This window comes from Odontesthes bonariensis, chromosome 21 (assembly GCF_027942865.1).
Source record: "Odontesthes bonariensis isolate fOdoBon6 chromosome 21, fOdoBon6.hap1, whole genome shotgun sequence".
Classification (NCBI taxonomy): domain Eukaryota; kingdom Metazoa; phylum Chordata; class Actinopteri; order Atheriniformes; family Atherinopsidae; genus Odontesthes; species Odontesthes bonariensis.
Window position 1 is genome coordinate 17,368,960 of NC_134526.1, and position 13,342 is coordinate 17,382,301.

Below are 13,342 nucleotides of genomic sequence, written 5' to 3' on the forward strand. Positions count from 1 at the left end.
CACAAAGTCAACAAAAGTGGCTGCTCATCCCGGTTTAGTGTTACGATATTCTAAACTGTAACCAAACAAGCGACACCAACCCTGCGCTTCAATAATTCATCAGCCATTGAATAAATTATTGAAACGTGCCCGTCGGATAGCAGTGGTCGGAAAAAAAAGAAGAAAAAAAAATAGGAGCATCTGTGTTCGACCAATGAGAGGAAGAGCTCCCATACTCCTGCCGCGTTTCAGCCAATCAGAGCAGCGCTTCCTCCATTTCCTGTTGTGGACTCGGACTTGGACAGGGCAATCCTCTGGTCCAGAATATGAATTAAATGCCGCTTTGGGCACGAATGACTTTACTTTTGTCTTTGTCCTCAGAGGTGTTGCTCATGACCGAGCCGCATGCGTGAGTACATTTCTCGTGTGGTGTAAATATTTCCGAGGGATGGGCCGTCATGACTGCCGCCTGTTTCCTGAACATGTAAACAGCTTATAAGCCGAGTTTGCGGAATACGATGCCCATCCAGGCTGCCAGTGTTATCATACTGCATTGCTGGATGCATCCTGCTGTTGTTTATTCACACAAAGCTTTGAATGTGTCCTAGCATGGGTCAGGGAGATGGCAGGTACCGGCTGCTGCACCTGATGTCATGACGCGTCTCTTGGCATTCCCTTGACAACCGCGGATCAGATACAAATATTCAGGTAGGCTCCTGTCTGACTCCACGGTGAATCTTACGTCTATGTGCGTGCTGGGTGCGCGCGTGTGTGTGTGCGCGCGAGACTCCACTGCAGTCAGTAAGCCACAGCAAGTTCCAACAAGAAAACTGCAGCACTGCTATTAATATGATGGGACTGAATTTACCCCCAGGTTGCTCTTTCCTATTGTACACCCACCTGCTCTGCTTATCAGAGTTTATTGCATGAAGTTCATAAATGACATGCGTGCATTTTTCTCATAAATTAGGCAAATATTAAAAAAGAAAAAAAAAACGCCGTGTAACGGTTAAGGTGGCATTGACACAGCTGCGGTCAATGCTGTAGCCTAGCGGATTAGTATCAGTCGATGAAGTGCTGGGAACCAACAAGAAGATAAGCACGACTTCCGGTGAGACATTTCAAATTACAGCTATGTTTCAACAGATGATATTTCGGAACATTTTTTTTGGCGGGGTTAAATCACACCAGTAAAGATACAATATTGAAATAAAAAAAACATCATTCTGGAATAAATTTGGAATCCTTTTCATATTTATTTGTGTCAGCCAATTAAAAAAAAGACAAATATTACTGGCCACATCACACATACTCTGCTGTTCAGAGTTGTGCATGTTCTGTACAATCTGAAGATTCTTTTTTTTTAATTATTAATTATTATAATTATTAGATAATAAAGAATACAAACAAAAATTATACCCAAACACAGCCAGTGGCTCCCATGACATGAGTGAGAAAATAAATGATGTTGTTTTCGGTTTCTTTTCCACGATTGTGAAAACTCCAATAGTCGCCACAGAGGTCTTGAAATCCGTGTTTCAACAGTTTATGCCGTTATTTGGAGCATAAAACTGTACCGTACTATAAAGTCTGGATGCAGATGTAGTTTTAACACCAAGACATTTCTCTTTAGGATTTTTTTTTAAACCTTAAGTACACAGTCATTAAATATTAACCAGACAGCTTGTAAAAGTTGAGTGCTGTTTGCCTTCTTCTTCTAAGGGACCACCATGCCCATCACACTGCTGTGGGCCGTGGATGTGTACGGCAGAGTGTACAGCCTGTCCACCGCTGGCCAGCAATGGGTGCGCGCCGACGACCTTCTGCTGGAGCTGAAGCGCGTCACTGCAGGGAAGGGGCGCTGCTGGGGCATCGGCTGCGATCACCATGTTTACCTCAATATCATGCCCAGTGAGAACCCCATCCGTTACCGGGAGGAGACCTATGAAAACCAGGTCAGCCGCCTCCTGTTGGTGCACCGAAGCTGTAGGCGCCACACCTCGTCCATGCTAAAACTCTATATGTTTGTGCGTGTGTATGCTTAGCGGTGGAACCCGGTGGATAGCTTCACCGACGTCCTGCTGCCCACCGACCGCTGGCCGTGGAGCGATGTGACCGGGATGAATCCTCAACCCCTTCACAGCTTCCAGCTACCCTCCCGCAGCTGGGAGTGGGAGGGAGACTGGTATGTGGATCAGAGCTGTGGAGGAGAACCCAGCCAGACTGGGGTGAGAAGCAACTCAGGCCCTCATCAACACCTAAACACACGTCTCCTACTTATTTCTGTCTGACTTTAGTTGTGCTTTTATCTCATTTTGATTGATAAAACGCTGCTTTTGGTCACGTGCTGTTTACTTCTCTGACTCTTTAGGGCTGGGAGTATGCTGTCGATTTCCCTGCTAACTTCTCCCCAGACAAGAAGTGGAACTCGTGTGTTCGTCGTAGACGTTGGATCCGTTACAGACGATACACAGCGCAAGGCACTTGGACCAAGGTTTCTAAAGTCTATTTTTTTTTATCATTCTGTATTTCTGTAAGACCTTCCTGCCATCGTTTTATCCTCATATATAGTGGGTGTAGAATATGTGAGCAGACTAAAGACTCAAGCCGGTACTCTCTCCCTCTGCAGATCCCCTTGGACAATCCCAAAAATCCTCCCCTGCCGCTCTGTGACATCAGCTGCGGTGGCTGGGAGATGAGTGACCAGTCCGGAAGATATCCTTACCTCTGGGGTGTGTCCCAACAAGGACAGGTTAGTTTACTTGACCACCTGCCCGTAGCTAATGATTAGCCTAAGACAAGCACACAACTTTATGTAAATTAGACTGGATATGCCACAGGGCTTACAACCCAAGTCAAAGTTAGACTAATTCTTCAGAATTTTTTTCTTTGTTTTTTCTACTTCATGTCTCAGTCAAGCATGCGCATTTTTTAATCTTAGGAGCTCAGTCACTGTAAAGTTAAAGAAGGAAACTGTTGCAACAGGAAGCAATCCTGCTGATAGCACCGATCACTTTTCATCTTTGGCCACAAGAGGGCAGCATGACTTCAAATAAATCATAAGGTCAAAGTTGACGGTTTGTTTGTTTTTGTTTTTTTGTTTTCTTAAACCGATTAAATGCTGACTTGATATCTCCTGTTAACAAACCATTTTGAGTCAAAAGGTGTAATGCATGACATTTCACACGGTGACATTATTTTGACGCTGCAGGTGTGGTTCAGAGAGGGCATCCACCCTCGTGTGCCCGAGGGGACCAGTTGGGAGGAGGTGGAAGTGCCCAAAGAGGTGGCTCAGTTATCAGCCGGCCCTGGGGATCTTCTGTGGGTGCTGCTGTGGGATGGGAACCTGTTGGTTCGTACTGGCCTCAGCCTGGACAGCCCAACTGGTCAGCATTTGCTGCAACACACATTTACTCCCTAAATATTTCTCAAATAGCTCTCGCAGTGGCCCTTTTTTTTATACAACATCACGATCATCCTGTGATGCTGTGTTGTTGTGATATGAACATGTGGACTGGGATTGTTATGTAGCTACTCTTTAGTAAGTGTTTAGTGCAGTGACAGGGCTGGAGTCGGTTTATTAGCCATCATAACATAGAATTCAAGCTGCCATAAAATGTAGAAAGGTGACTGCAATTGTATTTTATTTTCCAGTGTAATTCCTTAGAAATGGAGTATCTATAGCATTGTCACGTGGCACTGTAACCAAAAGTGCCCCTAAGGCTTGCTCAGGTTTTGGAGGGCATCTTATTTCACTGAACAGCTTGTTTTCCAGATGTGTTCATCTGGTGTTGCGTCATCAAACAAACAGCCTTTTCTCCCTCTGTCAGGCACCTCCTGGATGGAGATGGATTCGCCAGGGAAGGAGGTTGAAGCGCTTCATGTGGCTGTTGGAGTCAGTGTGGTCTGGGTGGTCACTAAGGACTACAAGGTGAATCAGTACTGCTCACATGTGCAATGCTCTGAATAGCTGCTGCCCATCGCAGTGGTTGCTTATCTTCTAAATATCTGAATGTATGCGTGTCTAGGTGTGGTTCAGGCGTGGTGTGAACTCCCACAACCCCTGTGGCTCCGGCTGGATAAGCATCGGCGGGGAGATGATGATGGTGGACGTAGGACTTAATGACCAGGTTAAGAGATTTTTCATGATAACATGGTCAGAATCTTAGAGTCAAATCTATTTTTTGAAGCTAGTGTAGTTCTCCTCCTGTGGAAGTTCAACAGTTCTGTCATTACACTGTCTGTCCGAATTACAAAAGCACACAAATCTCAATACCTGTTTCAGAAGCAAACCTGATTTGATGGAACTATAATGATGCCGTAACAACTAGTTGTACTCGAATCTCACAACAAAAAAACCCCAAAACATGTGAGATGTACAGGTTTTTTTGTAAAGTTTTCTAACCTTGTTGGTTCGTGTAGACATCCCTGTGGCTAGCTTCTACTCTGCATAGCCTAGGTGCTACGAGCTGCTTCCCCATGCCTCATCCACCTCACCCTCTCTTTGGATCTTGTTTCAGGAAAGGGCCAGATCAGGGCTGGCTTCGAGGGGGGAAGTCTTTGCTCTCTGTCTCATTGCTGAAGACTTTGCTAGCACTGCAAAAACCTGCTTCTCACACCTCCTCCCCATCTGTCTCTCACCTACGTCACCACTCACCCCACAGCCCCTCCACCTCCAACCTCTAGTCCTGCCCTGAGACTGCCTGTAACACGAGTAAAGCCAGCAGGTCCAGCCAATGTCCCTGCAGTAGCACCTCAGGCCAGACCTTATATATCCCCAGACTGTATTCCCACTGGCCTGACATATGGGAGATTCCCTAATTAGAACTCGGCCAAGCCATCGACATCATATTCCCATATTTAATGTTTCAGGCCTGCAGTTATGGGTATGGCTTATGTGAGGTGGCAGGAAACAGCGTTATAGTATACGGTCTTATAAAGTAACAGCTGACTGTATGCTGTATGCGCCTCTGATGGGTCTTTTGGAAGTGAATAAAACTTTTAATGTGTTTCCCTTCATTATGATTCTTCATGATGTTGTCTTTACTGAAAGTGAATTTGTTTTATAGCTCCATACATTGAAACAACATTTACTGTGTTGTGGTGTTCAGTTGTGCTCATTATGTTTCACTCCCGCTGCTTCAAATAGATTTCATTCTGTCCCCCTCTGTTAGGTGTGGGCGGTTGGTGAAGACCGCGGCTTGTATTTTAGGATGGGTGTGACCCCGTCTGAACCAAGTGGAAACGGCTGGATCCCTGTTTCTGCCCAATGGGGCTGTAAAAAAGAGGTTATTCCTCCCAGGTTTGTACAGAGAACTCAATTGAATCGACCGGCACTAAAATCTTTACGTGTGATTTTTATTTTGATCCTTAACCTATTTTCTGTGTATGTGTTTAAAAGGGATGACCGTGAGTTTAGTGGCCACCTGACTGAGGCCTCACAAGGCTCAGTACTGAGCTGCACTGACTCAGACTCAGAGTTAGGGCCCACTGACCCACAGCATAGTGCTACTAACACCCCAGTCCTGGAGGCAGAAGCTCCCTCTATTGTCCCCTCAGGGGAAGCAGACACACCTGCGCCTCCCCAGGAAGTAAAAGACGCTCCCTCGGCCCCCCAGCAGGATGCCCCTAAAGCCTTCATCCCCACCAGCGACAGCTTCATCAACAGCCTGGTCTCTGACCGTGACCGAACCGCCGCGCCACAAACATCCATCACGGAGATGCCGCAAGAGGAGAGCGAGGATCTTCCCCCAGCCCCGATCCTCCCGACCCCTCAGGCTGCGGGACATGACGTCCCTTGGATGAACGTGGACCTCGAGGGGGCGGAAGCAGCTCGGAGTGCACTTGCGGCGGGGCGTCCGTTGGGTGATGGTGCTTCAGCTGCCACTTATGCTCTGGGGACTCTCGAGAGCTCAAAGGGCATCGGGGAGGAGGACGGGCCAGTGTGGGCTTGGATTTCCGGCGGAGGTTGTGACGTGGATGCCGGTTCACAGATCAGCTGGCTCAGTCCTACAGGTACGCGGACAAGAGGTCTGTGATGCTTATAAGGTTGCTGCGTTCACTCTGAGTTTTCAAGAACATTAACCCGATATTAAAGCCATAGTAAAATAATCTGGTGGTGATGATGTGAGTTCACAAAATAACAAAATGTTATAAATCTAGACACATTTAGTTTAATGTCAATTTGTATCTGTTTGATTGGAATCTGCATTTGTGTTATTTCATCTCTATCCAACCTTTATTCATCCAGACGAATCCCGAAGAGCAAATTTTTATTCATAATGGCAGCTGGGGCTTCTGCTAGGCCATGTCTTCCACCAACATTGATAAGTTCACTACTTAATCTCCTGAAGGGATGTTTTTCTCAAGACAAATAACTCCCTACTTGGCTGTTTCAATTCTCAGCAGTCTGCTGAAAACCGATGGGATAACTAAACAGGGCCCTTTTTTTTTTCAGGTCAGCTTTACAAAAAAGCAAAAAAAAAAAACAGGAGCTTCGACAGCATTTCAGGCAGAAGGTGACGAGAAGCGCTGCAGGCAGCAACATGCAGTATTAAAAAACTAATGTGATTTCTTTTTTTCTTTCTTTAACTAAAGCACATGAACCTGCTCTACTCAGCTCCCTAAAATAAGATCATGGATTTGTTTTGAGCTTCTTGGCTCTTTAATGTGGGGGTGTGGTTCTTGCGTCCACTTGGTAAACCTGGACTGCAGTTTTTATCTCTACGGCTGGTTGTCTGACTCGTGTGTTTCTTTATCAGGACCTCTCACCAGCTCCCTCTCCCTGACTCCAGTCCAGTCAGCAGCCTGGAGCGAGCAACCTCAGCAGCAAGAACACAGAGAGGACACCAGCAAGAAACCGCTAGAGAGGAGCAATGTAAGACTGCTTTAAGCTGAATTTGACTTTTCTCTTCCTTATATATCTCTTCTGTGATCACGTTTGCCATGTCTTTGTTTTCATGTGGTCCCATCCTTCCCGTGTTTCCTTAACCAGTCGGTGTGGGTGCGTAAAGGCACGCTGCGCTGGTGGAGAGATTGGAAACCACAACGCTGGATCGATGTGGCCGTTGCTCTCGAGCAATCCACCAAGTTTGATGGCAGGAAGGACAGTATTTTCTTTGTCTATTACTCGCAGTATGACGAGAAAAAGGTTAGTTTTGCTCATAAGTCATGACCAGTTTCATTCTCACAGAATGGGACTAAAACAAATGCAGAAGTAGTCTATTGCTCCCTCTCTCCTCCGTCTCTGTAGTACCTGCAGGTGTTTGTAAATGAGGTGACAGTGTTGGTACCAGTGCTCCGGGACTGCCACTATGCCTTTGCTGTGTACACAGCAGAAAGGACCAAACAGAGGTGGCCTCTGGTCCTGGCAGCACAAACTGAACAGGACATGAATGACTGGGTAACAGTTTTTTCTTTTTTTTTTTTTGTTCTATTGCAAGCAGAGCAGGCAGAAACAATTTAAATGAAAGTGGTGCTTAGAGCATTACATGTTGGTTAGAATTGGTTAGACAGCTTTTCCACCCTTTACTACTCGCTTATCATTTGCAAGCTGACGCTGATCACATTCCTTGTTGTTTCTGTCCCATGGGTTCAGTTGCACCTGTTGTCTGACTGTTGCTGCGAGTGTCGAGGGATCAGGGGGGCTCCGTCCAAACAGGCCCTGTGGTCCGCCACTTCAAAGGGAGATATAATGGTTCACGAGCCGTCCTTCTGCCTGGAGGCTCCTGCACAAACTGTGGCCTGTGACCACATGTGAGACTGATAAACATGTAGTGGATTCTGTCTGTCTGCTTTGCATATCTTTTAATAGTCTTTCTCACGGCCTTGACATAATTCCCCATCTTCTTCTTCTTCCTTCTTCTTCTTTATTTGCAGTATTCTAATACATACCGTTAAACATGACCCTGGGGCTACGTTCACATTATCACCACCACTGTGTGATTTTTATTAAATTCCGATTCAAATTTGATGGTTCACAATCACAATTAACTTGTGACTCGTGCAGCAGTCCAATGAAATGGCACCCGTGTGCACAAGATGCTGTTTGTTTTTGCATGTAACAGAAGGTAAAGTCAGATTAGCAAAATCACTTTGGAGATTAGATTAAGACTCTCGATTGCTCATTTTTGCTGTTTATGTGGCTGTTGCAAGCAGTGCTGTAGTAGTGCTGTTTCTGATAATGCCACTCATCTCGAGTACACGAGCAAAAAAGCTGTATGGAATCCAATATGAGTGTCCTCACTCAACCATCTATCAGATGCACTGTATCCGAAGCACTGAAGTTACAAATCGGATTTAAAGATGTGTTCACACAGCCGTGAAAACATGCCACATAAACATGAAAAATCGTGTTTGAGTCTCTTCATCTGGATAATGGGAATGTAGCCTTCTGACTTGTTGAACCTCTTTGTGGCAGATCTGTGTGCTCAAATACGTGCTAACAATGCTGAGGCTAACGCTGGGTGCTTCCGCTGTATGGTGCTGCAGGTTTTGGCGGCAGGTCCCGGGCCACCTGCGCTGTGTAGAGTCTAACAGTCTGGGGCTGGTGTGGGGCATCGGGTGGGACGGCACCGCCTGGGTCTACAGTGGGCACTATGGGCAACAGCCCAATCCGGGTAACACATGTCCTGTAGACAGTTAGCCATGTTCCCCGCAGCTTTGAATTTCAGTCATTATTTATTGAACTAGACTTAACAAGTTCATACAAACGGGCTGTCATGTAAATGTCGAGTCTGTAGACATGAACGCAGGTGCACGTGTGCAAATACAAATGTGTTTGCTTGCATTAAGGTTTGTCTGTTTGTATTTCCTGCAGGAGATGCCACTGAGATGCACCCGCAAACTGATGTCAGGAGCATACATGTGTATGAGAATCAAAGATGGAACCCTATGACTGGATATACAGACAAGTGGGACCTCCAAGTCTTACATTTACTCTCATTCCTGTTATGCATCACCAACTTCATGTGGTCGAAAATCCTAAACTGTTTTTTTATGATTAACTCCCCCAGAGGACTTCCTACAGACCGCCCAATGTGGAGTGATGAGAGTGGGCTAACAGAGTGCACCAAAGGCAGCACGCATCCACCCTCCCCTCAGTGGTCCTGGGTAAGTGGACTCCAAGGATCAGTCTCTACTAAATTGCACTTCTTGCTTTCTTGCTGTCCTCAGCTGTCACCTTTGTTGTAGGTGTCAGAGTGGTCTGTGGACTACAATGTCCCCGGAGGATCAGACAAAGAAGGCTGGCAGTACGCTGCAGACTTCCCCACGTATGAAACAGCTGTTTCTAAAGATGGTGTCTCGAAAAAAATCTAAATGTAACAGAGAAAGTATTTTTTTTTGACTTGCCTCTATCCTACAGGACATTTCACGGACACAAAACCATGAAGGACTTTGTTAGACGTAGAAGGTGGATGAGGTAAGCATCCTCACTTTCATGCGTAATTTTAACTCGGGTCGATACAACTTTATAACAATAGCGTGCTGTGTCCTGCTTACAGGAAGTGTAAGGTTGCTGTGAGAGGTCCATGGAAGCAGGTCCCGCCCATCTGTCTAAGTGACATCTCTCTGATGCCGTGTCTGGCCCAGAGCAGAATGGAGCATGTCCCTGTCTGGGCCCTCAGTGACAAGGGAGACGTCCTGTGTCGGCTGGGAGTCAGCCCCCAAAACGCTGCGGTGAGAAGCACGCTTAAAATCTGTACTTGATCTTTACTACTAGATGCCTTTATTATCTTAATAATCTCAGCTAACCATTGTTTAAACCACCAATAATTTCTAGTGCTTCTGCTCTCGCAGGGCAGCTCTTGGCTCCATGTGGGCACAGACCAGCCTTTTAAGTGCATCTCCATCGGCGGAGCCAATCAGGTGTGGGCCATCGCTAAGGACGGAGCTGTGTTCTACAGAGGATCAGTGTCCCCACAAAACCCTGCAGGTCTGCTAAAGTCGTGACTAATCTGTTAGTTAGGAAGTCAGAGGGTATGAAGGAAGCAAGTATAAAGAGTCAGTGTTGAATCATGTGAGTCCATTTACCCAATTTAACCAGTAAGAGATTACAGACAGCAAGACCTGTTCTTCTTTTATCCCTCTGCAGGAGAATGCTGGTATCACATCCCCTCTCCCATGAGACAGACCCTCAGACAGCTTTCTGTTGGACGGACTTCTGTCTTCGCTGTAGATGAAAATAGTAAGTAGTATTAGGCCTTATTGACTTCATGATGTCAAACTGTTGTCAGCTGACTGGCTGTAATCTCCCCTGATGTCATGCAGGTAACCTGTGGTACAGACAGGGCCTCACCCCCAGCTACCCTCAGGGCTCCGCCTGGGAGCTCATCTCTAACAATGTCACCAAGGTTTCTGTGGGACCATTAGACCAGGTCAGTGTTACTACATCCTGTCGAAAGGGAGCATGCGCCATGACATCAGTTCCAGGTTGGAAACGCAAGATTTGACAAAAGTGCATGGAGGGTTCATCCATCCAGACCAAAACCGTGCTCCAGTCACAGGCTGTGAATGAATTATGGGCCGAGCCATTGGGATGTTAACTGCTGTTTTGAAGCCTCGACTCTGATATTTGCTTGTTGCCATCTTGGTTGATCTAGAGGAGGAGACCATGTTTGAATAGAGTCATAAAGCTGGAGAGTTCTATTAAAAAGCTGATTGAACAGACGAATGTACCATAGATATTGATTGGAAAGAGTGAATTTAGCAATTGGTACCAAAATGACTTGTGGGAAAAAAGTGCACGACATGGGATTTCTTGGCAAGAGTTGATGAAGTTTTTTGAGTCTGTTTGAGCTAGAGATGTTTTGGGCCCAGCAGCTACACTTAAAGGCAATTCCTCATCAGCTGAAGGCTATGTCAGCTTTTTTTTTGACAGTCTATGGCTCCAACTTCCCACTACATTTTATAGAAAACGGCTTGGTAGTATGTGCACGATTACATCACCGAACATTCCACATTCCACCACCGCAGCTCTTGACTTGGAGGAGAAAACAAAGTCATTAGAAATATATGAGCTCAGGAAGCTTCAGTGCGACTGTTCTCTTCAGGTTTGGATCATCGCTGATGGAGTTCCGGGCTTCCCTGCTGAGACATCCGGAGCCGTCTGCCACAGGCTGGGTGTAGGACCAATGCAGCCCAAGGGCCAGTCCTGGGACTATGGGATAGGGGTGAGTTCATTCTAGGTTTGCTTTTCATTAAGCTTACATCCACCCCTCTATTCTCTATACCTGATTTATCCACTTCAGGCCCGTGCTTCATCAGTTAAATGAAAGGAAGATCTTTAGCTCATTTCTATATCATTTCTATATAAATGATCATTATGAGGCTCAGCTCTTCAGGAAAATATTTATTCTTAATACTGGTACAATAAATCTTTAAAGATATGCAGCACGTCTGATTTAATAGATTTTTTTTTTTTTTACCACCAACAGATCTAATGAATTTGGAACTATAATTGGAATTTTTTTTTTTTTTTTTTTTTTTTTTTTTTATCATTTGAAGCTGCATTGAATTCCTGTAAATAGTTTTGGTACAATCTTAATTTTTTTTGGAAAGTACGAAAGCTTTAGGACACATGACAGAAGGGGGAAATCAAATCTACTAAATTCTAAACAAGGAATTGTTTAATTTGTTCATGTTTGTTTGACTTCAAGGGAGGGTGGGAGCACATCAGTGTGAGGGGGAACTCAGCAGAGGCTCCACGGGGCCCCCACCCTCCTCCCGTCGGCCCCTCACGCAGCCCAGTCCCCCAGCAACCGTCGACCCAAGTGAACGGAAACGCTGTGTGTGTGTAGCGCTCTCCCATTTCCTTCTCCTCCTCCTGCTTCTCTTCAGCCCTGTTTGTGCCTGGATCTACATTCATCTCCTTTGGACCTTTTCCACATTCCCTTTGTGTGAAGGGACAGCACAATCAAACCACCGCATCTGGACTGAGTATTTTAGTCGGATTTGATTGGTTGATGAACGTCACTGCCTGGCTAGTTTCCCCAGGTACAAATGGTTTCAGTATTCAGCTATTTTCTCAAAGGGAAAGTGAGTGCATGTGTCTGTCCTTCCAAGGCTTTAGCCTCTGGGTATCATGGGAAAGAGCAATATATTTTATTGATTTATTCAGTTTCCTGCAAAAACCGAAGTGGACGGGAGCACAGCGAAGGGCTAAGGTCTGGTAACCAAATGAACTGACACACAATCACTGTAGCCTAGAATCTATTAGCTCGTTGTGTTGTGTCTGTTCTACATTTTTGTTTGTTTGCATGTGATTTCACTTATTTATTCAATTATTATTTATCATGCATTTGCTGAAGTTTGTTTCTCCATTTATTTTGGCCAGTGAAATGTTTGCGGTGCACTGCTTTTCGCCCATGTTGCTACGACATGCCTTTCAAGGGCTTTTTCAAATTGAAAACTATGAGATATTGACACTTTATTGCTTTTACCATCAGATTATAAATCTCCATCCTCTTGCGATTTGAAAAAAAAAAAAAAAAAAGCTCCTTCTATTAATATAAAACCCCATTCACAGAATTACTCTGACCATGACTGTTGTCACTGCAGCAGGTCTGAATGTCACCACGACCAGACGGACATTAATCTGTTAAGGGCATTGAAATGTGAAATAAAGGTCTAAAGATACTGTTATATCTTCTCATGTCATTGCAGTCAGTTGCTCCTGACCCGTGGAAAGTTTCCAGGCTTTCTATTTTTCCATTCCACCTTTTGTTATGTTTCAGATTCATCTTTAAAGTAAACTGAATGGTTTATTTTCCTCATTTACTTTCCAAAACACCCCACAATGACAAACAAAATAAAAAAGGTTTTGGAAGGGTTCTGATCATTTATTACTTATTTAAAAAAATCAATTTGAAATTTACAAGATGAAAAGAGATGTAAATACCCTGTTTGCAGTCATGTGAAAAATAAAATGCACCCCCTTTCAAAATGTAAGGTTTCACGTTTCAGGAGATAAAGGAAAATTATCAGCTGGTCTACTACTAAGTCTTAAATTGAGGTAAATATAACTTCAGATGATTATATTACACATTATATATGTATTATTCGTTGTCCTGATTTATTTAACTGAAAATAAGCCACAATCCAGGAACAGCGTGAGAACCCGAGCCCACCCCTCGTCCCCTCCGTTTATCAAAGCTAAGGAGTCCCTGTTCTATAGAGATCAATGGGATGACCTTTTCTCCTTGATCCCTGAAAGAGGCACCAGGCCTTTACAGAACAAAGGGGTAGGGCCATGGGGAGTTAGAAGTAGCTGGGATCCTGTACGCTGTACTCAACTTTGGCACAAACATTCATTCCCATCCACTTAATTTGAATGAGGCGCGTCGGTGAGCATCCTTTTTCTGAT

At 45.0% G+C, this 13,342-nt stretch overlaps 1 protein-coding gene across 1 annotated transcript; it reads left to right on the forward strand.

Annotated features, from left to right (window-relative positions):
- The first annotated feature begins 222 nt into the window (after window positions 1-222).
- Window positions 223-13,275, forward strand: tecpr1b (tectonin beta-propeller repeat containing 1b). Its single transcript, XM_075454202.1, has 26 exons — window positions 223-388; window positions 588-687; window positions 1,702-1,934; window positions 2,025-2,207; window positions 2,351-2,473; window positions 2,609-2,731; window positions 3,191-3,365; window positions 3,810-3,910; window positions 4,008-4,109; window positions 5,154-5,281; window positions 5,381-5,994; window positions 6,741-6,856; window positions 6,974-7,129; window positions 7,232-7,381; window positions 7,577-7,734; window positions 8,470-8,597; window positions 8,798-8,891; window positions 8,994-9,090; window positions 9,172-9,251; window positions 9,344-9,400; window positions 9,483-9,657; window positions 9,778-9,913; window positions 10,073-10,165; window positions 10,249-10,355; window positions 11,031-11,150; window positions 11,637-13,275. Exons 3-26 carry the CDS (start codon window positions 1,710-1,712, stop codon window positions 11,775-11,777), a joined length of 3,582 nt encoding a protein of 1,193 aa, XP_075310317.1. The 5' UTR covers window positions 223-388; window positions 588-687; window positions 1,702-1,709; the 3' UTR covers window positions 11,778-13,275.
- The last annotated feature ends 67 nt before the right edge of the window (window positions 13,276-13,342 follow it).